The 27386-nt window shown below is 44.2% G+C and overlaps 2 protein-coding genes across 4 annotated transcripts in view; one reads left to right on the top strand and one right to left on the bottom strand.

The window, feature by feature from the left end:
• The first annotated feature begins 31 nt into the window (after positions 1–31).
• On the top strand, positions 32–22647 carry VSTM5 (V-set and transmembrane domain containing 5). 3 transcript variants are annotated; one of them, XM_087966161.1, is made up of 5 exons: positions 289–384; positions 13934–13979; positions 14734–15066; positions 20203–20340; positions 21113–22647. In XM_087966161.1, exons 2-5 carry the CDS (start codon positions 13949–13951, stop codon positions 21154–21156), a joined length of 546 nt encoding a protein of 181 aa, XP_087822287.1. In that variant the 5' UTR covers positions 289–384; positions 13934–13948; the 3' UTR covers positions 21157–22647. The 3 variants fall into 3 exon arrangements, with proteins under 3 accessions (XP_087822288.1, XP_087822286.1, XP_087822287.1); XM_087966160.1 differs by lacking the exon at positions 13934–13979 and having other exon boundaries at positions 33–384; XM_087966162.1 differs by lacking the exons at positions 13934–13979; positions 20203–20340 and having other exon boundaries at positions 32–384; positions 14734–15011.
• The window catches only part of MED17 (mediator complex subunit 17), a 19292-nt gene continuing 14129 nt past the window's right edge, over positions 22224–27386 (bottom strand). Inside the window, exons 9-12 of the mRNA XM_026679908.2 lie at positions 26931–27068; positions 25693–25810; positions 25053–25212; positions 22224–23093 (exon numbers count right to left, since the gene is read on the bottom strand). Coding sequence (XP_026535693.1) covers positions 22885–23093; positions 25053–25212; positions 25693–25810; positions 26931–27068 — 625 coding nt within the window. The 3' untranslated portion in view covers positions 22224–22884. The remainder of the gene's footprint in view (positions 23094–25052; positions 25213–25692; positions 25811–26930; positions 27069–27386) is intronic.

Raw genomic sequence — 27386 nt, 5'->3', positions numbered from 1 at the left:
GGGCCAGCCGCAGCGCAAAAGCAAGAGCCGCCGGGCTGGCAGGGCGGGCGGGGAGGCAAAGGAGGAGGCCGGCCTTCAATCTCCCGGCTCTGCCTCTGCAAAGGGAAGAGAGCCGGGGCCAGCAACGCTCGTGTTTGCATGGAGCCTCGGGCGCCGCAGACGGGCTTTCCGCCATCTCCATGCCGACGACGCGGGAGCAGAACTTGGGGAGAATCCCGTTTCCCGCCCGACCCCGTATTCTGCCAGGGGGGTCATCTGAATGAAGAACCCGAGCGGCGTTTCCCCGCTTTCTGATGAGGCCTCTCGACCGCCCGCAGCGCTGCCGACCGGAGGTCCGAGTGGCTTTGGTGACTTTGTGCCTGGCCGCCCAATGGGCTCTGCAAAGTGAGTGCAAGTCCGGCCTTGGGGACCGTTTTCTGAGGGGAACCCCCCCCCCCGCCTTCGTAGCCTATTTTCCCTCTGCCGCCTCGCCTTTTTCCTCTGGACGCTGAACAGGTGTCGTTTCCCTGGCGCAGGGCAGGCAGCGAGGGGAAAGTGGCGCGCCTGTTGCGTTTCTGCCTGACGCGTCCTCAAAACCGGGGTTGGAGCAAAGCTATTGGCAACTATATGGTTTTTTTTTTTTTTTTTGTGGGGAAGCAGGTGGAGAAAAGGAGATATCGGTCGTTTTGCTTTCCCTCCCCTCCCCGGGTCCTTCTTCCCCCTCCCTCCCACCTGCTCAACTGTTGGCATTTAAAGCAACGAAGATGATTAGGGGACTGGAGGATAAAAAATATATGAAGAAGGGTTGCTGGAAGTGGGTATGTCTAGTTTGATGAAAAAAAGGACTAGGGGCGACATAATAGCAGGGTTCCAATATCTCAGGGGCTGCCACAAAGAAGAGGGAATCAAGCTATTCTCCAAAGCACCTGAGGGCAAAGGACAAGAAGCAATGGGTGGAAACTAATCAAGGAGAGAAGCAACTTAGAACTAAGGAGAAATTTCCACACAGAACAATTAATCAGTGGAACAACTTGCCTCCAGATGTTATAATTCTCCAACATTGGAAGTTTTTAAGAAGAGATTGGACAACTGTACGTCTGAAATGGTTTGGGGTTTCCTTCCTGAGCAGGGGGTTGGGCTAGATCAGGGGTCCCCAACCGCCGGTCCGACCGGTACCGGGCGCGGAACAAGCCTTACCGGGCCGCTGGTTGCTGGGCGCCGCCATCTTTTTGGTAAAAAAGCAATTTTTAAATCGTCAAAAGATGGCGGCGCCAGCGCCAGTGAGCTTTTCCGGGTAGAAAGCCATTTCTACCCAAAAGCTCACCCGAAGCGCTGGCGCCGCCATTTTTGACGAAAAATCACTTCGTGACGTAACCGGAAGTGATTTTTCGTCAAAAAGATGGCGGCGCCCAGCTGACGCCGGAACCGGGCCGCGGCGCCAGCTGACGCCGGAACCGGGCCGGCGTCGAAAAGGTTGGGGATCCCTGGGCTAGATGACTTCTGAGGTCCCTTCCGACTCTGTTATTCTGTTAAAGCTGCAAAAATAGTTCTGCTCCCTTTTTCAGTTCCCAGTCCCGTTGCTGGATTGCCCTGCTTTGCGCCATGTTTATGCACAAGCGGATGGCAACAGCAGAGGCAGGGAATGGGAGCGTTGCCAAAATAGGAAACATCTTTAAAAAAGGACAGAGTGATGTGAGGAGGCGAGATGAAGGCGAAGCGAAAACAGCGAAAAAGCATGGGTTTTGCAAAAGGATGTGACTGAATAACAGAATAACAATTGAAAGGGACCTCGGAGGTCTTCTAGTCCAACCCCCTGCTCAAACAGGAGACCCTGCCTATACCATTTCAGACAAGTGGCTGTCCAGGCTCTTCTGGTGACTAGCTAAATGTGCTAAGTTCATCACTGTCATTGTATTGTTCATTGTTTGTCATTTAATTGTTGGCTTCACGTGCTGTTAGATCTCTCTTATCCTCAGTTCGGACCATCTGAGCCATATATAGATAATCCTTGACCCAAAGGTGTTTTTGTTTGTCAAGAGGCAACTGGACTTTCTTGCTTCTTTGAAGACGTTTTGCTTCTCATCCAAGAAGTTTCTCCAGCTCTGATTGGATGGCGGGGAATGGAAGGATTTATTTAAAAAGAAAGAAAAAAGAAAGTCCAATTGCCTCCTGAAAAAGCATCTTTGGGACAGCCATGACCTGGATGACTGAGAATCTCTATAGAATTTAAGCTATCCAATTTGGGATGAACACCCTTCAAATGGTGTGGGAATATGAACAGATTTCCAGAGGAAAAAATTGCAGACTACAGGAACCAGGACCACCACACAGGTGACCTTGAGGACACAGATAAACCTCCAAGTGCTTCAAGGACCCTCTAAAAAAACAGGGGTCGCCAACCTTTTGGACCTCAGGGACTACCAAACTCATAATTTTAAATCCCAGGGACCACTAACCAGTTCTGTGGGTGTGGCCTAATTTGTGGGTGTGGCTTGGTGGTCATGTGACTGGCTGGGCATGGCTTGAATGTAAATATTATAAATATTTATATAAATATTGAATTTTTTTATTAAAAAAGAGTAACTTTTACCCAAAATCAGGCAAAGCAGGCAGACAGATTGAGTTGCTCACAGAATCATTCAGTGATCTATCTATCTGCCATCGGTTATCTGAGTCTGTCACATAAAATTTGCTTGCCGTGAGTCTGCATTGAATAATAGAACCTTCAGTCCTAAGGGAGGTTCGGCTGTACTTAAAAGCAGAGCCAAAGATCTAAAGACTAGCTAGAAAACAAGAAATCCAACCATTTCCTGCTTCCTAGATAATCTAAATCTCCCAGCACGGCAGAACAGATGATGGTCGGAAAAAGGAAAAATAGAAATTTAGCAGGCAAGTTTGCCGGGTAAGGAGTGAGTGGGCGGGGAGCGTTCCCGCAGGCCATGTGGGTGGCGCAGCCTTGTGTTTCTGCGCAGCCTGAATTAATTGCTTTGGGGGGGTCCTCTGGGGATGAGATTTCTCTGCGGCCCACCAAAATTTTCTCACGGCCCACCAGTGGGCCATGGCCCACCAGTTGGCGACCACTGCTCGAAAAGGATGCAAATGACCAGCTGTCTGCAAGGGATATAAATCCTTCCATTCTCCACCATCCAGTCAGAACTGAAGAAGCTTCTTGAATGAAACATCTTCAAAAGAAAAAAAAAACAAGAAAGTCCAGTTGCCTCCTGAAAAAAGCACCTTTGGGACAACCATGATCTGGGTGATTGAGAATCTCTACAGACTTTTAGATAATTCTTGACTTACAATCTCAATTGGAACCAGAATTTCCATTGCTAACTTAAGGCAGTGAGTGTTCAGTGAGTTGCACCTGATTTTATGACATTTTTTTTGGCCACAGTTGTTAAACGAATCACTGCAGTTGTTAAGTGAATTATATTGTTGATAAATAAACCAGCTTCTCCCACTGACTTTGCTTGTCCAAAACTGTCTGGGAAGGTTGCAAATAGTGATCACATGACCCTGTGATGTTGCAACTATCATAAATACATGCCGGTTGCCAACCACACAAATTTTCATCATGGGATGTAGGGGTGCTGGAACAGTTGTAAGGGTGAGGATTATTTGCAATTCATTTTCTCAGTTGTAACTTCAAACTGTTGCTAAACCTATGATTGTAAGTCGAGGACTACCTGTAGATAAAACCGTATCTTGTGACAGTTAGTTCCAGAAGTTGTTGCTATGTAGTAAACTTTGCTTTGCTGTCCTGTTATAAAGGTAAAGGTTCCCCTCGCACATATGTGCCAGTCCTTTCTGGCTCTAGGGGGTGGTGCTCATCTCTGTTACAAAACTGAAGAGCCAGTTGTCCGAAGACATCTCTGTGGTCATGTGGCCGGCATGGCTAAAGGCTGAAGGTGCACGGAACGCTGTTACCTTCCCACCAAAGTGGTCCCTATTTTTCTACTTGCATTTTTATATGCTTTCGAACTGCTAGGTTGGCAGAAGCTGGGGCAGGTAACGGGAGCTCACTCCGTTATGTGTGGTGCTAGGGATTCGAACCGCCGAGCTGCCGACCTTTCTGATCGACAAGCTCAGCATCTTAGCCACTGAGCCACCGCATCCTGTTATACCAGTGAAGATTTGGGGGTGACTCTGTTCTGGGGGAGTGAAATAGTTTAGTGTCTCCTATCACTCTGCACCATTTGTTGTCTTTTGTAAACTCACAAAACTTCAAATGGCTCCCCAAGTCATTTTTTTCTTTTTAACTAAAAAATACCAAATACTTTTTTCCCCATTTTCTTTTAAAGTGCTAGCACTTCAGATTCCTGGATCTTTCATTCTGCTCTTGCTTTCTGTGTTTCCTCTCCTGAAATACCAATCCTAAACTAGAGGAGATTTTATTCAAAGTTGTTCTTTAAATGTTTAGGTACCGGCAGTTCAATTTAATTAGCCCTCGTGTTTTTTACTATTAACATGAAGGCCAGTTTAATGTATTCATTTTTCTTGCAAATATTTGTTCACTTTGTCCTGGATCTTTTTCACTGCTGAATATTTTAGAAGTGCTGTGTTTTTACTGTTCTATTTGATATTGCACCTTGAATACGTTATAAATGTTTATTTAAAAAAGAGAGAGAGATACCCATTTTTGGATGAGATAAACATCCATATGATAATTAATAGTTGGTTTAATGTTAAGTCCAGTGGTGGGATTCAATTTTTTTTTACTACCGGTTCTGTGGGCGTGGTTTGGTAGGCATGGCAGGGGAAGGATACTATAAAATCTCCAATCAGAGGTGGTATTTGTTGGTTCTCCAAACTACTCAAAATTTCCACTACCGGTTCTCCAGAACTGGTCAGAACTTGCTGAATACCACCTCTGGTTAAGTCCCTATGTCCAAAAAACCTGGTTAGAGTTCTTATTTGATCACGGAGTTGAACTCGCTGGATTACTTCCGACCAGTCATTTTCTTTTGCAGAATTCTTTAGGGATAAAATGAGATTCCAGAGGACAGGCAAGATATACAGGAAATAAATAAATACAGGTAGTCCTTGACTTACAACCAGTTGCTAAGCAACTGTTTGAAGTTATGACAAGCCTGCCTTGGGGCCATTTATGACCCAGATTCAGAGTTATAATGGTCGTCCTTCACACACACACACACACACACACACACACACACACACACACACTCCGTAGTCATATGACCGAACTTCTGACCCTCAACAATACGGTTGGTTTTTTTTTAAATATTTTTGTTAAAAACTGGCACTTGCTTCCAGTTTTTGGCAAAACTTCACCCAAGCGGACCATGGGTTCATTTAACGACTGCCGTGTTCGCTTTGTGACCACCACGTTGGCTTTATGGCTGCCGGGTTTGCCTAATGGCCACCTCAAAAAAGGTTGTAAAATCAAATCGATCATATCGTTGACTAGCTTTATGACTGTCACAATCTGCAACCGTGACGGACAGGCTCCATTAGGGTCGTAAGTCAAGAACTACCTATAATCACAGATCATCATCTGCTAATTGGACTTTCTTCTTATCCCCTTTCCTAATATTTATTATGTTTGATTTTATTTGGTCTTATTATTTTATTGATTCGTAAAGCTGCCCATCCCAACAAGGGACTGTCACTAATTTTCATTGTGAAGCAATTTTCAATGGCTGTGGCAATGAGTACGTGAGAATGCAAACTTCTCTCATTGCATTCCTGCTCTCCCTTCTTCTTTCTTCTCCTCCTCTCTTTCTCCTCTGTGGTGAGACATCACGCTTAGCTGGACTGGGCAACGTGCCACACTCGATAGGCCACATGTTTTATGTATTACACTTACCTGAATTTGACATGGAAAGGAATACAAGTCAGGGACTCGTTTTCATTTGTTCGCTGGAGTGCAGTAATCCAGAAAAAAAATAGGAATGCAATGTCCCGTCTTGTAAGATTAGACTTCTGGGAGAAAATGGCTGTTTGATACGCTGGATTCACTTAACATCTGATTTGCTTAATGTTCATCATAAAAGCAGTTGTAAAAATTGAGTCAGGTCACATGTTGACCTGCTTAATGACTGCAATGACTTAAAACCAACTTTCTGGGCTCAGTTGCAGTTGTAAGTTGAAGATTACTTGTATCTGTTAATTGTTTTAAGTTGTCCATTCTTAGGGAAGCTGGGAATTACAGAGATAAGCCAAACACATCTAAATGGCTATTTTTATTAGAATTCTTTTTTATTAGAATTAGAATTCTTTTATTGGCCAAGTGTGATTGGACACATAAGGAACTTGTCTTGGTGCAAATGCTCTCAGTATACTGTACATAAAAGAAAAGATACATTCGTCAAAGAGTCAAGAATTATGACAATAAATCTACTCGTTGCCTGGATGGAAAAGAACAGATATAAATAACATACTAAAATATAACTCTGTAAATTTTCGTACAACAGCAATGAATAGCAAAAGGTGGACAATAGCAGATAAAAATGTTTCAAAAAGCAGTACAGGTAATCCTTGTTTAGCAACTGCCTCATTCAGCGGCTATTTGCAGTTACAACAATGATGAACTTTGTGGTACAATCCTCGCATTATGGGTTTTGTGAGTCTGTTAAGCAAAGGAAAGCTGAAGTCGGGAGAGCATGTTTCGAGACAAGATTAATAATTAGATTAATGTAATTATTGATTTTCCTGGCTTTGCTCTTGAGTTTTCCTTTGTAAAGCAAAGTTATACTACATATTATTCTAATGACCTCCTGCAAATTCTACTTTTTCAGTCTTGTCCTTTCCTTTTTTCAAGAAAATATGGTCCCTGTACCTATGCATGAATAAATAAGGCAGCATTGAAAATTAATATCCATTGTGCTAATATAAGAACTGTCTGGTATTCTTGCCTTCTGTTTCCTGATCTCTAGTCCAAATAACTGCTGCTTTTACAAGAGCGGAGGCCTAACTCAGGACTAATTTTTCCAGACACCGACAAGTTGAATGATCAGTGGGCTGGGAAAGTAGGATTCAAAAGGATTTAAAAAATCTCTCCTTTCTCAAAAAAAAGCCCCTTTCTCCCTCTCTGAAACGTTTGTCTTAGCCCAGGGGTGGGCTTCAAAATTTTTAGCAACGGGTTCCCTGCCCGGTTGCTGGGTGGGTGTGGCCATGGTGGGCGTGGCCTAGTCAGCCTCCTCCATCACGGCTGGGGGAGGGGGGGTGTTTTATTTATTTATTTATTTTATTTATTTATTTGATTTGCCAATTGTTTACAAGATAATAAGTATAAATGTATACATAGTTGTGAATACATGGTTACATATAAGAAAAATAAAAGAATAGGAGAAACAATAGGACAGGGACGGTAGGCACGTTGGTGCGCTTATGCACGCCCCCTACATTTTGCCGTCCCTGGGCTCCGGAGGTTTTTCTTCAGCCTCTGGGAGGGCAAAAATGGCCTCCCCAGGCTCTGGAGGCTCTCTGGAAGCTGGAAATGGGCCCAGGAGGCCCGTTTTTCACCCTCCCCGAGCCTCCGCATGTGCCCTGCATTTACCTACATCCAAAACGGGCCACATGGGGACTCCTGGGAGGGGTGGGGTGGGGTGGGCGGGACCAGCCAGGAGTGGGATTTGGGGGTTCTCCTAACTGCAGAGAATCTTAGCTAGAGGATCTCCCAAACCCCTGCGAACCCCCAACAGCCCACTCCTGTGACTTAGCCCAAGTGAAGCAAAATGTTTCGTCTTTTTCTGCACACGGGCAAAACATGCGGAGCAATTGTTTCATGGAGAAAAGAGTTGCAAAGGAAATACCTCAAGTCAATTCTGACCCCTTTTCTCCTTTCCCAAAGGGCAGGTGTCAGACCTGCCAGTCCTTGAAACCTCTAAATAGGAACAAAACCAAGCAGGCACAAAAAAAATAAGTGGCTGACTTTTGAGATGTCATTTGCTCTGCTCTTAGGAAGAATGTCAAACAACATTCAAGGATGTTGCTAAGAAAACTTCATGAACTTCTTAAGAAGTCCAAGATTGACTTAAATGGATGTGTACACAAACACACACACACACACACACACACATCATTGGCTATCCAAAAGTGGCCTTGATGTGAAGTGCAGATCAAACAGTGGTTTTGAATCCACCATTCGAGAGCCGTGGTGGTGCAGTAAGAATACAGACCTGCAGGCTACATCTGCTGACTGCTAGCTGCCAGCAATTGAAATCTCACTGGCTCAAGGTTGACTCAGCCTTCCATCCTTCCAAGGTTGGTAAAATGAGGACCCAGATTGTAGATTAGCTCCATTTATTGAGGTATAAGTATATAAGTATAAAGGTATAATTTTATTAGAAGTTAAGTGTATTTCAGTAATGCATAGCCAGAACTGAGAATTGCTCAGTGGTTCAGACCGGCTCGCCCGTACTGGTAGTTACGACCACTGGTTGGCTACGCCCACCTGCCCAGGCGCTATCCCATCCTATATATCTCGTGTTTTTGTTCACCCGCCCTGTCCTCGCAACCCATGTTTTCCACGCCTCGCCCGATCTACTCACCCTGGCTTGCTGCGCGCAGAATTCCCCCTGTGTTTGCAGCCGCGCGCAAACCCGGATGGCACATGTGCAAAGTGCGCATGTGTGTGCAAAGGGGGCACGCTCACATTTCCGGTTCTGCACTAGGCGAACTGGTTGTTAAAGTATGTGTAGCCCACCTCGGCAACTGCACCCACCAAATCCCTAATTTCAGCTTTTCCCTTTCTTAACTGCCTCCCATCGCTGAGCCTCCACCCTGTCCCAGGAGCAATCAGGTGCAAGCAGGATGTTTTCCGAATTGTCACTTCAGGCATAGGTTGGGTATTTATCTTGTTGGTTTGAACTCCGAGCTTGGCAATTTGGTTGCAAACGATTCGTCCCCATTCAAGGAGACATCTTCAGTGCGCTTTGGATTGGGGGGGCGAGCCCTGGCCTTTAAATACCTTTCTGAGTCCTGGTCTGATTACGGGTTGTGTGATTGGCTGGCTGTAGTTGCTGAGTCATAGTCCTTTGGTTTTAAGTACCGTCTGCGCAATGTAAATTGATGCTGGCGTTGTTTGGGTGTCTTCTGATGATGCCATGGTCTGGTTTTGGGTTGATTTGATTGGCTGCGTGTAATGGGGTCCAATTTCCTGTGGTATGCAGTTGCCTTCTTCTCCCAGCCGGGGAGATAAAAGCAGTGCTTTTTCTTTCTCCCAAGCATCTCTCCAGAGTTCATGGCAGTCTTTCACCGCATGGTAGTGAATCACACAAGCAAGCAAGCATCTCTAAGAGCATGGTTTTCAACGTAGGAAATATACAGGTAGTCCTTGACTTACGATCCATTGCTTAATGACCATTTGAAGTTCCGACAGGCCTTCAAGTACCTATCTAAGTGGAGACTGTGGGTCACATGCACCTTAGATGCTCCTTTTACACAGAGATTAGGAAAAAACATATTCTGCCAATAACTGCTAGGTATCCTGGCCCCTCCGATACTACCTATTTTCAGTGGCTGCTTAAGGATGAACAGTCCATAACTACAGCGCAGGTGGCCAGATTCTTCTCAGCAGCACTCGGGATTCGTCGCAAACATGTGTCTTCTCCACCATACTTATGTTATATAACAAATGTGCAAAACCTTTGCACTGCTTAGTCTTTTCCCTTTTAGTGTTGAACCAACAATGGGCCACACAGTTTATGGATTGAATCTGGCTTATTGCGCTTTTAACTTTGCATGGTCACTAAATGAACCGTTTGTAAGTTGAAGCCTTCCTATATGAGGCTCTGTCAGAGTTCCAAGTAATATGTCTACAGCAAACAGGATTCCAAGGCAGGTAGGTTCCTCAAAGAATAGTTTTATTGGACATATCATATTGGCACAAGCGGGTGAAAACCGATTCTGAACGTTCCCGCAGTTTTTACCTAATTAAAAGTAAAAGCTTTTCCCCTTTCCCAACAATCAGTCACATGGTCCAATCAGGATGCTCTCCTGTTGCCTGGTAACATCACTTCTCTATCTGGCTACCTGTGGGAATGTCCTTGGTTCCCAGGAGAAAGTATTTTGTTTTGGCTGCAAAACCCCAGCTATCTCTGTTCCCTCCTCCCTATCCCTCAGCTCCAGTGTGGCAACACCAAAGCCTCAAAATGGCTCCAGTCAGGTCAGCTTCAGAGTTGACAGGCTCTCTCTTGAGGCCTGGCTGCTGAGAGAGTCTCTTTATCACTATACAGAGTAAAGAGGTTGCAATTTCCTTCTTTGTGTGATAATTGGTGCCTTTCCAAGCAGGTCACAATCCTAGGATTTAACCGGGCCAGTCCATGGTTTGACCAACAGATGTCTGAAACGCCATTCTGTTCCCATAACTTTTATACAGTACATTGAGCTCAACTTCAGAACATGTCCCGGTAATTTTCTTAGTCATAAAACACTTGTAATCCTCAATTTACAAGTATTTGTTTAATGACCATCTGAAATTACAATGGCACTGAAAATAATTATTTGAGACCGGTCCCCACACTTATGGCCGTTGCAGCATCTCCACAGTCATGTGACCAAAATTTGGGCACTTGACAGTTGGCGTGTATTTACAACTGGGAGTCATGCGATCACCATTTGTGACTTTGCCAGCTGGCTTTGACTAGCAAAATCAAGGGGGAAAGCCAGATCCATTTAACAACTAGTTGCATGCTTCACTTAGCAAACGCACTGATTGGCTTAACAACCAGGGCAGAAAAGATTGTGTATGGCTCCCTTAACCACTGCCTTCCTTAGTGATGGAAGATCTGCTCCTAACTGCGGTTATATGTTGAGGATTACCTGTATGGAAGTGCTTTAACATTGACTTCCTCCAGAAGGTTTTTTTCAACTTCCCAGTCAAGTCTCCAGCCCTGACATTTCTTAGGCTCCTCCACCCAGTTACTAACCAGGGACAACTCTGCTTAGTTGGGTCTAGCTGGATTCCAAAGAACAACTGATTAAGCTTGTTGGGGTGGCTTCCTTAACTGGCAGTTTACATTGGCACCGTTCTCTCTTTCTTTGATCAAACATTGCAGTGCAGGCCTTTCCTTTTAAAAAGTCGTACAATGATTTTTCTACTGCTGGACCCAGCTAGAATAACCAATTAGGTTCTATTACAGCAAGAATGTGTGTATGTGTGTGTGTGTGTATACAAGGTGTATGTGTATTATGTATATGTATGTGTATAAACATAGAATGTAGATAGCTGGACAGACACAGAGGACAAAATGTAATAGATATGTAAATAGATGAATGGATGAATGAATGGATAGATAGATAGATAGATAGATAGATAGATAGATAGATAGATAGATAGATGATAGATAGATATGCAAATAGATGGATGGATAGATAGAGGATAGGTAGAGATAGATCGATCGATAGGTAGATAGATACATAGATATATAGATATGTAAATAGATACATGAATGGATGGATGGAATGACGATAGATAGATAGATGATAGACAGACAGACAGACAGATGATAGATAGATAATAGATCAAAGTGTGTGTGTATAAGGTGTATGTGTGCTTTTACTGCTCTTTTTCAAAGAAAATTTGATTTGGAAACTTGTGGTTGTTGGATGTTGATATGGACATGAAAGAAGCTTTTCTTTGCCTTGATTGTGGCTGTGTGTTGAGTGATTATCCCCGGTACCATTGTTGTCACTTCTGTTCATTATTTTTGCTTTGTTTGTTTTCATTCTCATGTTTGCCAACCAGTTGTGAGGTTGTGAGCAGCTATATATAAATCAATACATTAAGTAAATAAAAACAACTGGACCCTGTCTTTGAAGATGCTTCAGATGCTTGCATAGCAAATTGAGTTGTGATCCATCCTGTTGACTCGGTGACCCTTTCTTTCCCCTTTCTTTCTGTCAAGATCCACAGGATCCAATACCATCCTTCATGCTTAAGCACATGCACACACAAAAGCACAGCTACTGGCCTCCAATTAGTTCGTACAGAGTTGCTGGAGGACTTTCTAGTTTCTCCTGAAACACTAAACAGATGGTGATGAGGAGATAACCATGGCAGGAGGGGGCCTAAAGCAGCCAATGGTTGGGCAGAGCCCTGGTTTTGACTGTATCATCTACTGGAGTGTTTCTCAATCTGACCAACTTTAAGTTATGTGGACTTTCTGTCAGTCTGTGCTCCATTCAAAATCCAAGAAAGAAATACTCAGACTCCATAGATTAGAGCAAAGTTTTTTCTTTTACTGAAATTCAAAGTGGAAGCTACAGGTAGAATTCTGAATCTAAGGGATTTGGCGCGCAGATCACATATACAAAGGGATGGAATTGTTCCCACCCCCCAAAGTCCAAAAGACTCTTCCAATTAAAAGTTCTGAATATGATCATGTGAGCATCTTCAGGTAGTTATGAGGCCTCTGTCCGTTGACCTTGACATATTTTGATAAAACTTCGCAGCTGCGCAAAGGAAAGAAAGCTAGGCAAGGAAATAGAAACTTAAGAACAGGAATTTATACTCCCCCGCCCCCAACTCCTCATTTATACAAGACAAGAATGTAACACCTCCAGTTCTCTTCCCACAAGATGCAATCCCTCCTCCCCCCGTTACTCATGGCAGCCGAAAGATGCAAAGCAGTAGAGAGCAATAGAAAAGTAGAAAAGATCTTGAAGGCTGACATTTTCACTCCCACAGTGGGTCTACAACAACTCGCCACGCCCAACTCACTGCAGCCAACTGGCCATGGCCAACTCATCGCAGGACAAGAATCACACTAATATCAAAGACATAGTTTAATAGAATCATTAAAGAAAGAATGCCAAAGGAGGGACAAAATAAAATGTGAATGATCAAAATTAATTTTTTTAAATAATTTTAAATAATTTAGAGAATCAGAATTCTTTTTTATTGGCCAAGTGTGATTGGACACACAAGGAATTTGTGTGATTGGACACACAAGGAATTTGTCTTGGTACAAATGCTATCAGTATACATAAAAGAAAAGATACATTCGTCAAGAGTCAAGAATCATAAGGTACAACATTTAATAATAGTAGGGTACAATAAGCAATCAAATCGTACTAGGAAACAGTCAATATAAATTGTAAGGATACAAGTGACAAAGTTACAGCCATACAGTCACAAGTGGGAGGGGATGGGTGATAAGGAGCGATTAGAAGATTAATAGTAATAGTGCAGACTTTGTAAATAGTTGGACAGTGTTGAGGAAATTATTTGTTTAGCAGAGTGATGGCATTCAGGAAAAAACTGTCCTTGTGTCTAGTTGTTCTGGTGTGCAGTGCTCTATAGCGTAGTTTTGAGGGAAGGAGTTGAAACAGTTTATGTCCGGGATGTGAGGGGTCTGTAGGTATTTTCACAGCCCTCTTTTTGATTTTTTAATTGAATTGAATTTTTGAATTGTCTTGCAGTAAGTTGTCCTGTGGCAAGTTGGCCAGTTGTCCTGCAGTAAGTTGGCCATGGCGAGTTGACCACAATGAATTGGCCATGTGGTGAGTTGACTGTGCGAGTTGGCCATGGCGAGTTGGCTGTGATCCCATTCCCCCCACGATTCCCTAGACAGCATGGTGGCTAGGGAATTCTGGGAATGTAAACCTGTCCATCTTAAGGTTGCTCAGATTGAGAAACCCTGATACTAGGTGTCCCAAAGGTGCTTTTTAAAGAGGCAACTGGACTTTCTGGTTTTTCTTTGAAGACATTTCGCTTCTCATCCAAGAAGCTTCTTCAGCTCTGAAGAAACTCTGAAGAAGCTTCTTGGATGAGAAGCGAAACGTCTTCAAAGAAAAACCAGAAGTCCAAAATGCCTCTTGAAAAGCACGTTTGGGACAACCATGACCTGGATGACTGAGAATCTCCATAGATCTGATACTGGGTCATCAAGGAAGCATTGTAGATCAAATCCACAGCAACAATTCTGAGAAAAAGAAAGATTACTGTAAAACTGGAACTGATAAAGATGATGTTCTATTTTCTCCATAGCAAGTTGAGAAGAAAATGAAGGTTATGACTGGAAGACATAGTACAGGTACTTCTTGAGTTAACCATCATTCATTTAGTGGCCGTTCAACATTATCGTGGCACTGAAAAAAGTGATTTATGACTATAGTTTTCACACTCAAAACTAAACTGACTTGCTTTGAAACAGAAATCTGGGGCTTGTAAATTTTGTGATCGTAAGTTGAGCACTAGCCGTATTTAAATACTACCTGTATTTAAAAACGATTTGTAGGTATTTTTATGCCACGGTTCAAGGGATACAAGATGGGCCTGTCAGTCCAAAAAAAGAAATGGGAAAAACATAAATACTGTTGGTCAGGGGTGTCAAACTTGATTTCATTGAGGGGCGTAACAGGGTTGTGTTTGACCGTGGGGGTGGGGGTAGGTGTGGCCAGGGTGGGCGTGGCCAACTCAATATCACTCCTGTCGGGGGCGCCTGTAGCGGCCTGAGTGCTCTGTCAGTGAAAATGGAGCTCGGGAAGGCCGGCCCTCCCGAGCTCCGTTTTTGCTGGCAGAGGGTTGCAGGAGGCCATCGCAGCCGAAAACGTAGCTCAGGAGGGCTGCGTGTGGCCCTCCCGAGGTCAGTTTTTATTGGCAGAGGCATCATGGGCTGATCCTTCGCTGTTCCCAGGGCAGTCCCACGGGCCAGATCTAAGCACCCTGCGGGTCAGATCTGGTCCACGGGTCTTGAGTTTGATACCCCTGCTGTCGGTCATTACACTGACAGGGACCACCGGTGAAGCTTGTTTACAGTAATGCCTGTGTTTGATTTTTTTTTTCAGCTCAAGGAGGAGAAATATCCTTACTAGTCTCACAGCCAAACATCAATAGTTCGGTGGCCGAGAACGTTTTGCTGTCAGTGGCCTACAGCGGTGAGACAAGCCCAGTGATTGAGTGGAAACACACATCAGCAAGCGGCACCACCAAAATAGCCGAATGGAAGTCTGGTGTTTATGCCAATATATCCAGCAGTTACAAAGACAGAGTAAACATTTATGATAATGGCTCTCTGCAGCTCCTGAAGGTGGATTTTAAAGACTCCGGTTATTACTTAGTCACGGTGAGAGACGAATTGGGAATCATCCTATATGGGACCATCCTGTTGAATGTTTATGGTATGGAATGACGGGACCTCAACTTTTCTCTAATATGTCTGATGTCCAGTTTTAGCAGATATAGGCCCATTTAGCAGATGTGGGCCCAGAGTTATGAGCTTTGCTTTTCTAACAGAACTTCAAGGTCCATCTGTTGAAAGCAAGTTCTCAGCGTGAGAGCTAGTAGGCCCAAAAGCTAGAAACACAAGCAGTCCTCAACATACAACGGAGTCCAATTTTATGTTGCCAAGTGAGAAATGCGTTGTGAATTTTGCCCCATTTTATGACTTTGGATAAGTGAATCACTAAACAAAAGTTGGTTAAATTAATAACACGGTTGGTAAGTGAATCTGGGTTCCCCATTGACTGCTCGTCAGGTCACGAAAAGGGAACACATGACAGGATGCTGTAACTGTCATAAATATAAATCACATGACCATGAGGAATGCTGTCTTGGTCATAAGTGTGAAAAATGGTCATAATAGCAACAGCACTTAGACTTATATACCATTTACAACCCTCTCTAAGCGGTTTACAGAGTCAGCCTATTGTCCCCAACAGTGTCATGCCCCTGGTGGAGTCTGCCTCTGAGGAGGAACAGCCAACAGGGAGTGGGAGTGTGGCTCCAGAGGTGGTGGAGGAGGCTGGGGAAGGGCAGAGGCTGGCTGAGCAGTCAGAGGAGGATCCAGGCCCATCCCCTATCCATCCTAGGCCACACAGGGAGGAAAGGATCAGGGAAAAGCGAGGTCTTTACCAAGAGGAGATTACCATGATCCTCCTCGTGGCTTGCAGGTGGGAGCTATGTATATAAGTTTTCAACTGCGTAGTTAGAATTGCTGGAGTCAATTAGTGTTTAACATGAAAGAGGCTTATCTTTGCTGGCGATCTTCCCATGGACTTTTCTCGGTTATTTTCCTGGAGTTTATAATTAATTATCTTGGCTTGCTGCGGAACTCTCATCAATGCGGTTTGTTTTGGATTTCTGTTTGCCTCATTATTTACTTTTGTGACTTTAAACTGTGCCTAATAAAACAGTGAAGTTAAGTTGAAGGCTTTACCGGACTTTAATATATGTTTTGGGTTATTTTGAGAGACTACGGGTCATCACATTTTGACTCCAGCCACCCCTTTAACTTATTTTTGCTTTTTGTGGGGTGACCATGGATCAGCTCACAGCAGAGATTGCCCAGTTAACCCAGCAAGTGGCTCTTTTGACTGCACAGGTGTCACAAATGCAAGCTACCCAGCCACGCCGAAAATGCCCAGTGGCAGTGCCAGATAAATATGATGGTTCACTGGCCCAATATCCAGCATTTCTGGGGCAGTGCCAACATTACATGAGCCTTCGGCCTGAGGACTTTCCCACTGACTGGGATAAGGTGGGGTTTTTGATTAGTTTCTTGTCAGGCTCTGCAGCACGTTGGGCGACGCCTCTGCTGACCAGCACAACCAGGTGTTGGACAATTACGCCGAGTTTTGCTGTCAGTTTCAGGCCATGTTTGAGGACCCTGTTCGAAGCCAAACAGCAAACAGACATTTGAGAGAGCTGAAGCAGGGGCTTGGCTCACTCATGGATTATATTGCTAGTTTTCGGGTGGTTGCTCAGGATGTACAATGGAATGAGGCAGCACTATTAGACCAGTTCCAGGAGGGTTTGTCGTCGGAGCTTCTGGATGAGTTGGCGCGCACTGAATGCCCTCGCACCCTTCAGGAGCTCATGCATTTGTGTCTTCGTATCGATGCTAGACTTCAGCAGCGACGGGTGCGACGACAGACAGAGACATATCTGTTTCCAGCAAGATGGCGCCCTGGGTGGAAGTGCCTTTGGAGGAACCCATGCAGTTGGGGGCTGGCTGCCCTCGCCTGACTCAAGTGGAAAAGAATAGACGTCGTTGTGATGGTTTATGCCTCTATTGTGGCAATCGAGGCCATTTTGCGGCCAAGTGTCCTGTTAAGACATCCATAGCAGCGACACCTGCAGTGGCGGGAAACGAGCATCGCTCGGCCTACAAGGTCTGCAGGTCGGGGTGTAAAGTCCATAGGCCCGCCATCTTCACCAACCTTGCCACCCTCGCCTTTGACATCTTCGACATCTCCACCACAGTCGCTATTGGTGAAGCACCTTGTGCTGCAAGTGTGTTCGTGCCTGGTGTGGGAGCGGTGGAGATCCCAGCTTTAGTCGACTCAGGGGCCACAGCCAATTTCATGGATACTAATTTTGTCAAGCAGTGGTTCATTCCTCAGCAACAGGTATCCCCACCAGTAATGGTGGAGACGATTGATGGTCGGCCCCTTCGTTCGGGACCTGTGGTTGCTGCAACCAAACCCCTTTGCATGCGTATTGGGCAGCATGTGGAAGAAACTGTGTTTTACGTTGCCGCAGTGCCTCATTTTCCGGTGGTGCTGGGTTTGGAGCGGCTACAGGCCCATGATCCACAGATTGTCTGTTCGTCTGGAGCTGTGCAGTTCCTTGATAGGATTTACTGTTTATCACTTACAGCTTATTTGCCTAATATTAATTCTGGCGTTAATCTCTGCTTATCTGAATGTTGATTGCTGGTGAGGAGTTTTGTTTCCTTTTTAGCTTTTTGACTGTTTCTTTTGGATGTTGGTAAATATTCTCAGTCATCCAGGTCATGGTTGTCCCGAAGATGCTTTTTCAGGAGGCAAACTGGACTTTCTGTTTTTTTTTTCTTTTGAAGATGTTTCGCTTCTCATCCAAGAAGCTTCCTCACCTCTGACAGGATCCTGTCAGAGGTGAAGAAGCTTCTTGGATGAGAAGCGAAACGTCTTCAAAAGAAAAAAAAAAATTAAAATCAAGAAAGTCTGGTTGCTTCCTGAAAAAGCACCTTTGGGTTTCTTTTGGATGGTATGTAGATGTTGTTTATCTCTGTCTGCCTGTTGATGGCTGATTTGTCTTCACCTTCAAGCAATTCTCTAGCGTTTTTTTTTTTTCTTTCTAATTTAGCTTTCTAGGATGCTTAGTTTCCCAGTTAAAACTATGGTTACAATTATGTGTTTGTTCAATTAAGGAGTTTTCTGATTTTATCATGGATTCTCTCTCCTAGTCTTCTGCTTGCCAGTTCTTCATAGTGGCTGTTACAGTGCATACAGGTAGTCTTCGCCTTACAACAGTTCATTTAGTGACCGTTCAAGTTACAATGGCACTGGAAAAAGTGACATGGCCGTTTTTCACACTTACAACTCTCGCAACACCCCCAAGATCCTGTGATCAGAATTCAGGCACTTGACTACAGACTCATGTTTGTGACACTTGCAGTGTCCCAGGGTCATGTGATGACCTTTTGCGACCTGGCAAGCAACGTCAGTGGAGGAAGCCTTATTCACTTGACAAATACGTCACTGTTTTAACATCTATAGTGATTCGCTTAACAACCAGGGCAGGAAGGTTGTAAAATGGGGCAAAATTAATTTAACAAATCTCTTGCTTAGTGACAAAGGTTTTGGGCTCAATTGTGGTAGTAAGTTGAGGACCCTGTATTGTAGATGACTCCCTATTTTTTTCTTCTGGTGTACAGAGCCTTCTGGTTTAGTTGCCCTGTTGCAAACACCATTCTTGACTCTTTTGATTAAATTTTGTGGGCATCCCTGTGTTCTGACCCAACCGGGTTCCCAAAGAACAAACACAGACAAAGGCAGCAGCCCCCACCTTTTAAGATTTAACAACAAATTCTGTTCTGAAGGCTGCTTTCCACTAATTAGCTCCGACAAGAAAGAGCCTTGCCAAGTTGTTTATCAAGGCTGCCAAAAACCCAGAGATAAGAACTAATTTACAAAATTCTCCAAACACGAACTAAGATGTCCACCAGTTGAGTTTCAGAGCTTCTTTGCCGTCTGCAAAGAACACTTTTCCAAACCTGGCTTTTATCCTCTTGAGGGAGGGGCCATTACCTTGCAGCTTTACTCCCGAGTCGCCTGTGCTGCTGTAATTGTTCTTTCCTCCGAGCAATCCTTCGTGCATTTGGCATAGGCTCATCGGGAACCTCCTCAATCACTGCTGCCAGCCCCCACAATCTCTGAAGGCAACAGTCCACTCCCTAATGGTCCTGGCCCTTCATCAGAGTCCTCGGTCTCCTCAGCCATCTGTACCTGCTGCTAGCTAACCACAACACCCTGTCACTGACTTTATGAAGATCAGGAAATGTGTACATGTGGGAGAGTCGGTCATTTGAAATTTCTATTCCACACATGAGCAGGATTTTGATTATAATCCTGTCCATTATTCTACATGTTTTGACCTGCAGATGACCATAGGCAAGTACATAGAGACCAAGATATTTCCAGGAATTTATGACACATACATTATAACCCTGAAATCCGTGACTGTATCTACAAAACCTATACATCTTGAAGTAAAGCAAACAGCAAGAATCAACATATACTCAAGCTTAGCTCTTTTCCTGCTGTTTCTTTTCTCATGTGCTTTTCAACTTGCATAGAGAACACTTCATAATGCAACACCACTTTTAAATTTTATACACATACACACATGCACGCACATAGCATGTTTCCCCCAAAATAAAACTTATCTTCTTTTGGGCCCCAAAATAAGCACTAGGGCTTATTTTCTGAGTGTTTTTTCCCCCCCCATGTATGGGAGGCCCACTTCTCCTGTTTGCTCGTGGTGGGGCGGGGGGTGGAGCTGCCCCATGCGCCTTGCACTAGCTTACCCCAGGGCCCTCGCAGCCAGGTGATTTATAACATTGCATCGCGGCAGCGGTTCCAACAGCCCTGTCCAGTATGATTATGCGCATGGCTGACCCACTTCTGCTTGCGCATGGCTGCAGTGGAACGGAGGCCGAATGATGCGCCTGTGCTGTAGCCACAATTTTGAGGGTAAAGCTTACACTGGGGGTAGGGCTTATAATAGGCACACATGTAAAAACATGCTAGGGCTTATTTTCAGGATAGGTCTTATTTTGGGCAAATGAAAATGAAGAGAGAGAGAGAAGATTGAGTGTATCTTAGAGGGTAAAGTAGAATGTGTATGTTTGGTTGTGTGTCTGCAAGACAGAGGAAAGGTGAGGAAAAAGCAAAAAAAGGCTGACAGAAGTCTGGAATTTTCCTAGCAGCTTAAGTGAAGCTGATGCATTTGTGTGGTCAAACCTCACTGCATTGTCTCTCTCCCTCCCTTAGAAATTCTCTATGAAGACTTGCATTTTGTGGTCGTCTTCTTTGCCTTTTTGACCGCTGCTTCCGCTGTTCTGATCTGCTTGATATGGCTGTGCAATAAATATGTGCACTTTCTGCAAACAGAGAGGCAGCAACTCCAAGGTAATGCTTTTTAACACAACTTAATGGATCGGGGAAGGAAAACCCCAAGTCTTCTTGCAGGATTTTGTTGTGCTAGTTTCCCCTTCACGTTTTTTAAGCTTTGGAGAATATCTTTTAAAATGTTTCTGTAGATACTTTTGTGTCTGTGTGTGTGTGTGTGTGTGTGCATGTGTCAGGGTTCTGGCAACTGCCCTAATTAAATCATGAGCCTCGAACCAAGCTTCAAAAGAATCCAAAAGATTTATTAGGAGCAACGTGTCGACATTATCCCAGTTGAAGCCAACTCTGACACACGTAATTCCCCCCTCCCCCCTGGGTGTGTCATACATCAGATTCTCCAACGAAGCACATTCACAGGCTGGGTGTCATCAATCACACTCTCCAATGAAGGATTATTGTGGGCAGAAAATCCGGTAGCCTATCTAAAATCTTTGTAAGATAAGTGTGGAATGTACTTCTGGTCCCCCCCCCCTTGCTTATGGCAACTTGGAAACAGGCATACTTTACGAGTTAACAGCATGAAGCATGCATGCCTTCCTGACAGTGTTCAATCTGAACTGATTGGGAAAGGAATGCAACCGAGTAGAGCCAATCCTGTCAACTCTAGTTCACTAATTTTTAGTTAGTGTATTAACTAACAAATTTACATGCTTTCCCACTATATTGAAGAGGTTAGTGTACAATCTGTCCAACTACTGTAGATCTTTATTTCTGACCGCTTCCTTGCCATCTGATACAGTCTTAATCAACAGGATTCTCCTTTCATTTGCAGTAAGCGAAACTGAAGAGACCGAGCTTCAAACAATGGGGTGTTAGCTGTGCAATGCTGTAGAATTGGCGCAAATCAGTTTTCTACCTCAAAAAGAAGCAAAGCATGAAAAACATGGTTGGCACACAAAAGACTGGGCACATCCATTTTGTCAAATGCTTTTTCTGAAGCAGAAAAGGCAAAGGGCCCTGAAAGTGATACAAGAAGGTTCGAGAAATGCGGTCCTTTCCATATTGTAATTTATAATGGACTCGTTTCAAAAAAAGACCTGCACTTCCCACAGTTTTGCTCAAACATTCACAAGACATCTAAGTGATAGTATCAAGAGGCTACGATTCAAGAGAACATGCCAGAAGCAAAGCTACAACAGCCTTGAATTCATACAATAGAAGCCCACACTTTTTAAAAAGTGACCCGGTAATTTCCTTGCATCGGGGTGAAGTCAGGGTGACTGAACGAAGCGCAAGCATTTACTGGCCGGATGCCCTTCCTGATGCCTACAGAGTTGGCAGCAGACAATAACTCATTGCCCGAGAGAGAAATATCTGCTGCTACCTAGGATCGATGGCCCAGCCTCCTGATTTTGAGGTGAGAGTTCCACGTCTAGGCCAGTAGAAGACCACACTGCTTTTAGAAAAACTGCAGTTCTTTATTAAATTATATTTAAAAATACATTATCATAGTTTTAGGTTCCCATGACCCCAGGGGTGGGTTTCTACCGGTTCTGTCCACCTCTGTAGAACCGGTAGCTCTGAAGAGCAGCAGACATAGAACCGGTTCTATGTCTGCTTATGTTTTTGCCCACCTGGGCTCTTACCTGATCTTTATTTCCTGATTTTTCAACTTCAGCTGCCGAACAGGCACAGCTGCAGTTAAAAAAACAAGAAAAGAGGGCTGTTTCAAAGGCTGCTTCTGGGCATGCAGTGTGCTAATGACGATTTACAGGCAGTGGGCAGGGAAGCTCGTAAATCCCGAACCGGTAGTTAACCCTGTCTATTCCACCCCTGCATGACCCCTACCATCAAAGAGCTACTGATGGATTTATAAAAACACCCAACAGATTATTATTATATGGAAATTTGTGCTATTGTTAACTTTCCAATATTTGATGAAGGCAATATTAAACATTCCATTTATTTTTGTATTTTCCATCATAGTTTCCTGTTACCAAGTTGTGGCCAAACAGATATTATCAATTTTTATTTCATTAGCAGATATTAGTCCTAGGTTGGTTGAGCATGTTTGTAAACTTTTTACACTCATTTTTAAGTGTAAAAATGGGAGGGAAAACACTTTACCCAAGCTTACAAGTGAATTTTCACACCACCATTTCTGTTCTTGAGTAAGCCAAACTAAAAATAGCTGTGGCAAAATACTGTTTTGACCCAAATAAAATTCTGGATTCGTCTTGTGAATAGGATTATTAGTCCATTTGTTCAAAGATGTAACCAGGCAATTTAAATAGCATTTAAAGGCAAAACATAAATGTAAACCTGTTATCCTTTGTACAAAGTTTCCAATAAAGTATTTAATAAAAATCAAACGTTGGTAATGTGACTAATTATTTCAAAAGCTGTCACAGTTGAACTGAATATTCAGAACTTGCAGGGCAGACTGTCTACAGCACAGGCAATAAAAGATGCAATCAAATATCACTGAAGAGAAATCCATGGAGTGACCAGAAACAGATTGCTTCCAGGAATGTATGTGCTGTTCTCACTCACTTTGCTTACACGCCGGTCTCAAAATCATCCCCTTGGATTGTTGTCCTTAGCCTAGGAGCAAGGAGTCAATGCGGCCATGAGGAGCTCCATTTTGTATACAAAGTTACGCCCTTCCATTTTGTTCCACTGAACTTCCTTGAAGGGACCACGCAGGTAATTCCATTTGTTGTCTTGCAACACATCACTTTTAGGGAGATCTTTGCACTGGCACCGTGGGAACTGCACCATGATTTTGCTGCCACTTTCTGGACCATTCCGTACTGCATGACAAGGGGAAAGCACATCGACATTGCTTTTAGCAATAATACCTAAGACTTAGATACTGCTTCATAGTGCTTTACAACATCTCTTAAGTCAGCGTGTTGCCCCCAACAATCTGGATCCTCATTTTACTGACCTCGGAAAGATGAATGACTGAGTTTCAACCTTCAACTGGTCAGAATCGAATTGCTGGCAGTCAGCAGAGTCAGCCTGCAATACTGATTCTAACCACTACAACACCATGGCTGTTTTAGACCAGTGGTCACCAACCAGTGGGCTGGGGACCACTGGTGGTCTGCGAGAAAATTTTGGTGGTCTGCAGAGAAATGTCCCCCCCCCCAAGCAATCCAGGCTGCGCTGCCCACGTGGCCCGCCCACACGCTGACCCCCACCCTTTGGTCAAGCGCAAACCTTACCTTCAGTAGAGCCACGCGAGCTGAAACTGGAAGGTAAGACCAACTGCGGGGGAGGGAAATCTGCTCCAGAGTGGCTTGCTGACGGTAGTGGGAAAGTTGGTCCCATATTCCAGAGTTGCAGAAGTCATAAGACTGGCCCTTTGGTCATCCCGGAGAAGCTCCTCCAGTCCATGGCAGGCTGCTGCACCCAGGTGCAGGAGCAGCTGCTCCGGGATGACCAAAGGACCAGTCCTGTGACTACTGCAGCTCTGGAATATGGGACCGACTTTCCCACCAACATCAGCAAGCCACCGTCAGTGAAAATTCATATTCGTGGGATTTAAAATTATGAGTTTGGTGGTCCCTGAGGTCCAAAAAGTTGGCGACCCCTGATTTAGACTGTTCTTCTTCAACGAAATCCTCTCTTAAAGTTTTTATTTTAGAATTGTTTGCTTTACTTTTTTTTGGTCTTTTCTGTTCTTTTACAAACTGTTTTGGATTCCTTTGGGAAGAACATTGGTATAGGACATAATGCCATACTGCACTGTACTATAGGCAATCTTCAACTTACAACAATTTGTTTAGCCACTGTTCAAAATTACAACGGCACTGAAAAAAGTAACTTATGACTGGACCTCACACTTTCAACCCTATGTCATATGATCAAAATTCAGGTACTTGGCAACTAACATGCATTTATGAAGGTTGCAGCATCCTGGGATCTTGTGAGCGCCATTTGTGACCTTCCCAACCGGCTTCCAACAAGCAAATCAAGGGGGGGGGGGGAGGGAGCTGGATTCGCTTAACGACTGTGTGATTCCCTTAACAACCGCAGTGATTCACTGCTTGCACAGTAACCAAAACAAATCTGTAAATAAAAATTAGGACTACTGTACCTAAAAGCTTTTCTACAAGCCTTGCAATTACAGAATATACAGTAGTGAATTTACTATTTTAGGAAATAACATTCCTAAGTGATGTTTAAGTGATGCACAGGAAGAAGTATCATTCTCCATGAGTTAAATTATTACCGTGTTTCTCCAAAAACAAGACCCTGTCTTATATATATATATATATATATATTGGCCACCAAAAGAAGGCACCAGGTCTTATTTTCTGGGGATGCCATCCACTGACTCACTTCCCTTGTGTGCATCGCCCCCGCCTCCTTTTCGCTGTCAAGAGGCCTTCAGGAACTTCTTTTTCTGCAGCCGGTAAGGCTTTCCTAAAGGCCTCTGCAGCCGATAACAGCTCCAGATCGATCAAGCTCTGTTATCAGCTGCAGAGGCCTTCAGGAAAAGTCTTGCCAGCTGCAAAAGAAATGGACCGGTAAGGCAAGGTGTCGGGGTGTGCGAGACCCGGCTGTAACTGTCCAAAGGTAAGTAGTAGGACAGCTCCACCCCACATCCCCACCCTAGCTTAATTTTTACTTGTGCCACCTGGAGTGGCAATATCTTCATTTTTTGGGGGTAGAGCTTATATATTGGGCGCACATGTAAAAATCAAGCTAGGACTTACTTTCGGGATAGGTCGTATTTTGGGGAAAACTCTCTAATACAATACCTGAAACAGCGTAGTCTCCATTAGGTGATGCTACTGTTATGGCAGATGCATTGCCAATGCTTTCTACTGGGCCCAGCCCCACATGGTTACTGAAACTGAGTACATGCCATCCCATAACTTTTGCCAGCTGCTGAACTGCAAGAATCTGATGTTGTGACATCTGGAATTTAAAAACAAAAACTGTTTTAGCTGGTTTATTTTTTTTTAGCTTCTGTTACATTCTCTCAAAATACCAAATATTTTGTGAGCTATGCTAACATAAATAACACTTGGCAGTTTAGTTAACCTCTTTAACCCGTGGCATTTTAATCAATCTCTTTTACAATAATAATCTTCTCACTGGAGAAGAGCCTAATGCTTGGAAAAATTGAGGGCAATAGAAGAAGGGGACAACAAAGAATGAGGTGGCTGGCTGGAGTCACTGAAGCAGTTGGCGTGAGCTTAAATGGACTCCAGAAGATGGTAGAGATAGGAAGGCCTGCAGGAACGTTTTCCATGGGGTTGTGATGGGTCAGACACAACTTCGCAACTAACAACAACAACAATAATGGAATGAGGACTTTGCTGCCTTAGTAAGTCAGTTCTACTAAAAAAAAAATGTCCATGCAAACCAGAATGGGAAAAAAATATTGCTTTTTACCTGAGAAAGAAGAAAATCTTTTAATTCTTGTTCTTGATGGGACAGTGTGATCACTCTTCCATCTCTGTGTACTACTCTGATCTGTTCAACGCCAATATTCAATTGCAATTGAATAGACCTTTGAAAATCACAAGATATTATTTTAAGTGGAGTTGTACTACATGGTGCTAATGTCAAAAACAAATTTCCTTGCTCTCTAATAAAAAAAAAGTATTCATTTAAGCATGATTATCTTTAAATCAAGGTGAAATAAAATCAAACATAGTCAAACACTAACATAGCGGGACAAAAAATTTCCCCGTGAGAAGCATTCATTTGCTAGATAGTATTGGAAATTGCCTTCATATCCACAATGAAAGCAATTTGCAATACTATCTAGCAACTGAATGCTTCTCACGGGGAAATTTTTATCCCATTGTATTAGTGTCAATGCAGAATATTCAGAACCACACAGCTACGGGATTTAAAAAGCATAGTGAAATAAAGAATAAAAACATAAGGCAAACTGGCATTCCAGAAAGGGTTCTCCACCCCCTCCCTCCCCGAGTTTGTGTGGCAAGTGAAAAAGCGGCAATATCTGCGACAGCAATATCGTATTTTGAACTTGACATACTGGTTCCCTTAATAACCACTGTGCAAAAACTGTTGTTAAAATCAGATTGGTCAAGTGACAGATCTGTTTTACAACTATCACAACATACAACTGAGATGGGCCGGCTCAGGGGTGGGCTTCAAAATTTTTAGCAAAGGGGTTCTCTGCCTGGTTGCTGAGTGGGCATGGCCATGGTGGGCGTGGCCCAGTCGGCCTCCTGCACCACAGCGGGGAGGCATTTTGCCCTCCCGGGGCTCCGGAGGCTTTCCTTGAGCCTCCGGGAGGGTGAAAAAAGGCCTCCCCGGGCTCCAGAGTCCCTCTGGAAGCTGAAAATGGGCCCGTTTCCGGCCTTTCCAAACTTCCAGGAGGCCTGTTTTTTTGGCCCCTCCCCGAGCCTCCACGCGCACCCTGCAGTTACCTGCATCCAAAATGGGCCACGTGGAGACTCCTGGGAGGGACGGGGCAGGGTGGGGCGGGGCCAGCCAGGATTGGAATTTGTGGGGTTCTCCGAACTGCACAGAATCTTAGCTAGGGGCTCTCCCAAACCCCTGTGAACCCCCAGCAGCCCACCCTGGGTAGGCTCCCATTAAGGTCAAAGGTCACGGATTGCCTGTAATTTTTCTGCTAGAAAAAAAAAGGCACTTACTTGCAGATCTGCTCGTAACCTTGGGAGGTGATGAGGACCTTGACACTCGACTCGTACACGTCGTTGATGTTGGACCAGTGGGCTTGAATTTGAGGATCCTCGATACGGCTGGCAAGACTGTCGATCGTCCGGGCAGTCCTAAAAGGAAATAAAACCCCACCAGAGTTTTAGTTTACAACAAGGTGAGAGAAGAATTATAGGTTACTCTTTTATAATGAACTGTCTCTTTGGTTCACTTTGTATATAAAATAGACTAGAACAGGGGTAGGGAAACTTGGCTCTTTTATCACTTATGGACTCTTCAACTCCCAGAATTCCTGAGTGAGCCATAAAAGATTCCCCATCCCTCCCCCCAAATTTAGGCCTATTTTAAAACATGCAAAATGGGGGGAAGGGCGGGGGGACTTGCCGTTAGGAGCGCCCCGCGGGCAGCAATTCCTCGCCACCAGCTGCTCC

The sequence above is a fragment of the Notechis scutatus genome, chromosome 5, assembly GCF_049901735.1.
Source record: "Notechis scutatus isolate UNSWTSFEM ecotype Mainland chromosome 5, rNotScu1.2, whole genome shotgun sequence".
Lineage (NCBI taxonomy): Eukaryota > Metazoa > Chordata > Lepidosauria > Squamata > Elapidae > Notechis > Notechis scutatus.
The sequence above is the reverse complement of the archived record's forward strand: the minus strand, read 5'-3'. Positions and strand labels throughout refer to the sequence as shown.

Bases quoted from the DNA above. Each gene is read 5' to 3' on its own strand.
- VSTM5 (XM_087966160.1), top strand. From the start codon at position 294: ATGAGGCCTCTCGACCGCCCGCAGCGCTGCCGACCGGAGGTCCGAGTG. The intron at 385-14,733 runs GTGAGTGCAAGT...TTTTTTTTTCAG, and splicing joins CGCCCAATGGGCTCTGCAAA to CTCAAGGAGGAGAAATATCC. The intron at 15,067-20,202 runs GTATGGAATGAC...TCCCTCCCTTAG, and splicing joins CATCCTGTTGAATGTTTATG to AAATTCTCTATGAAGACTTG.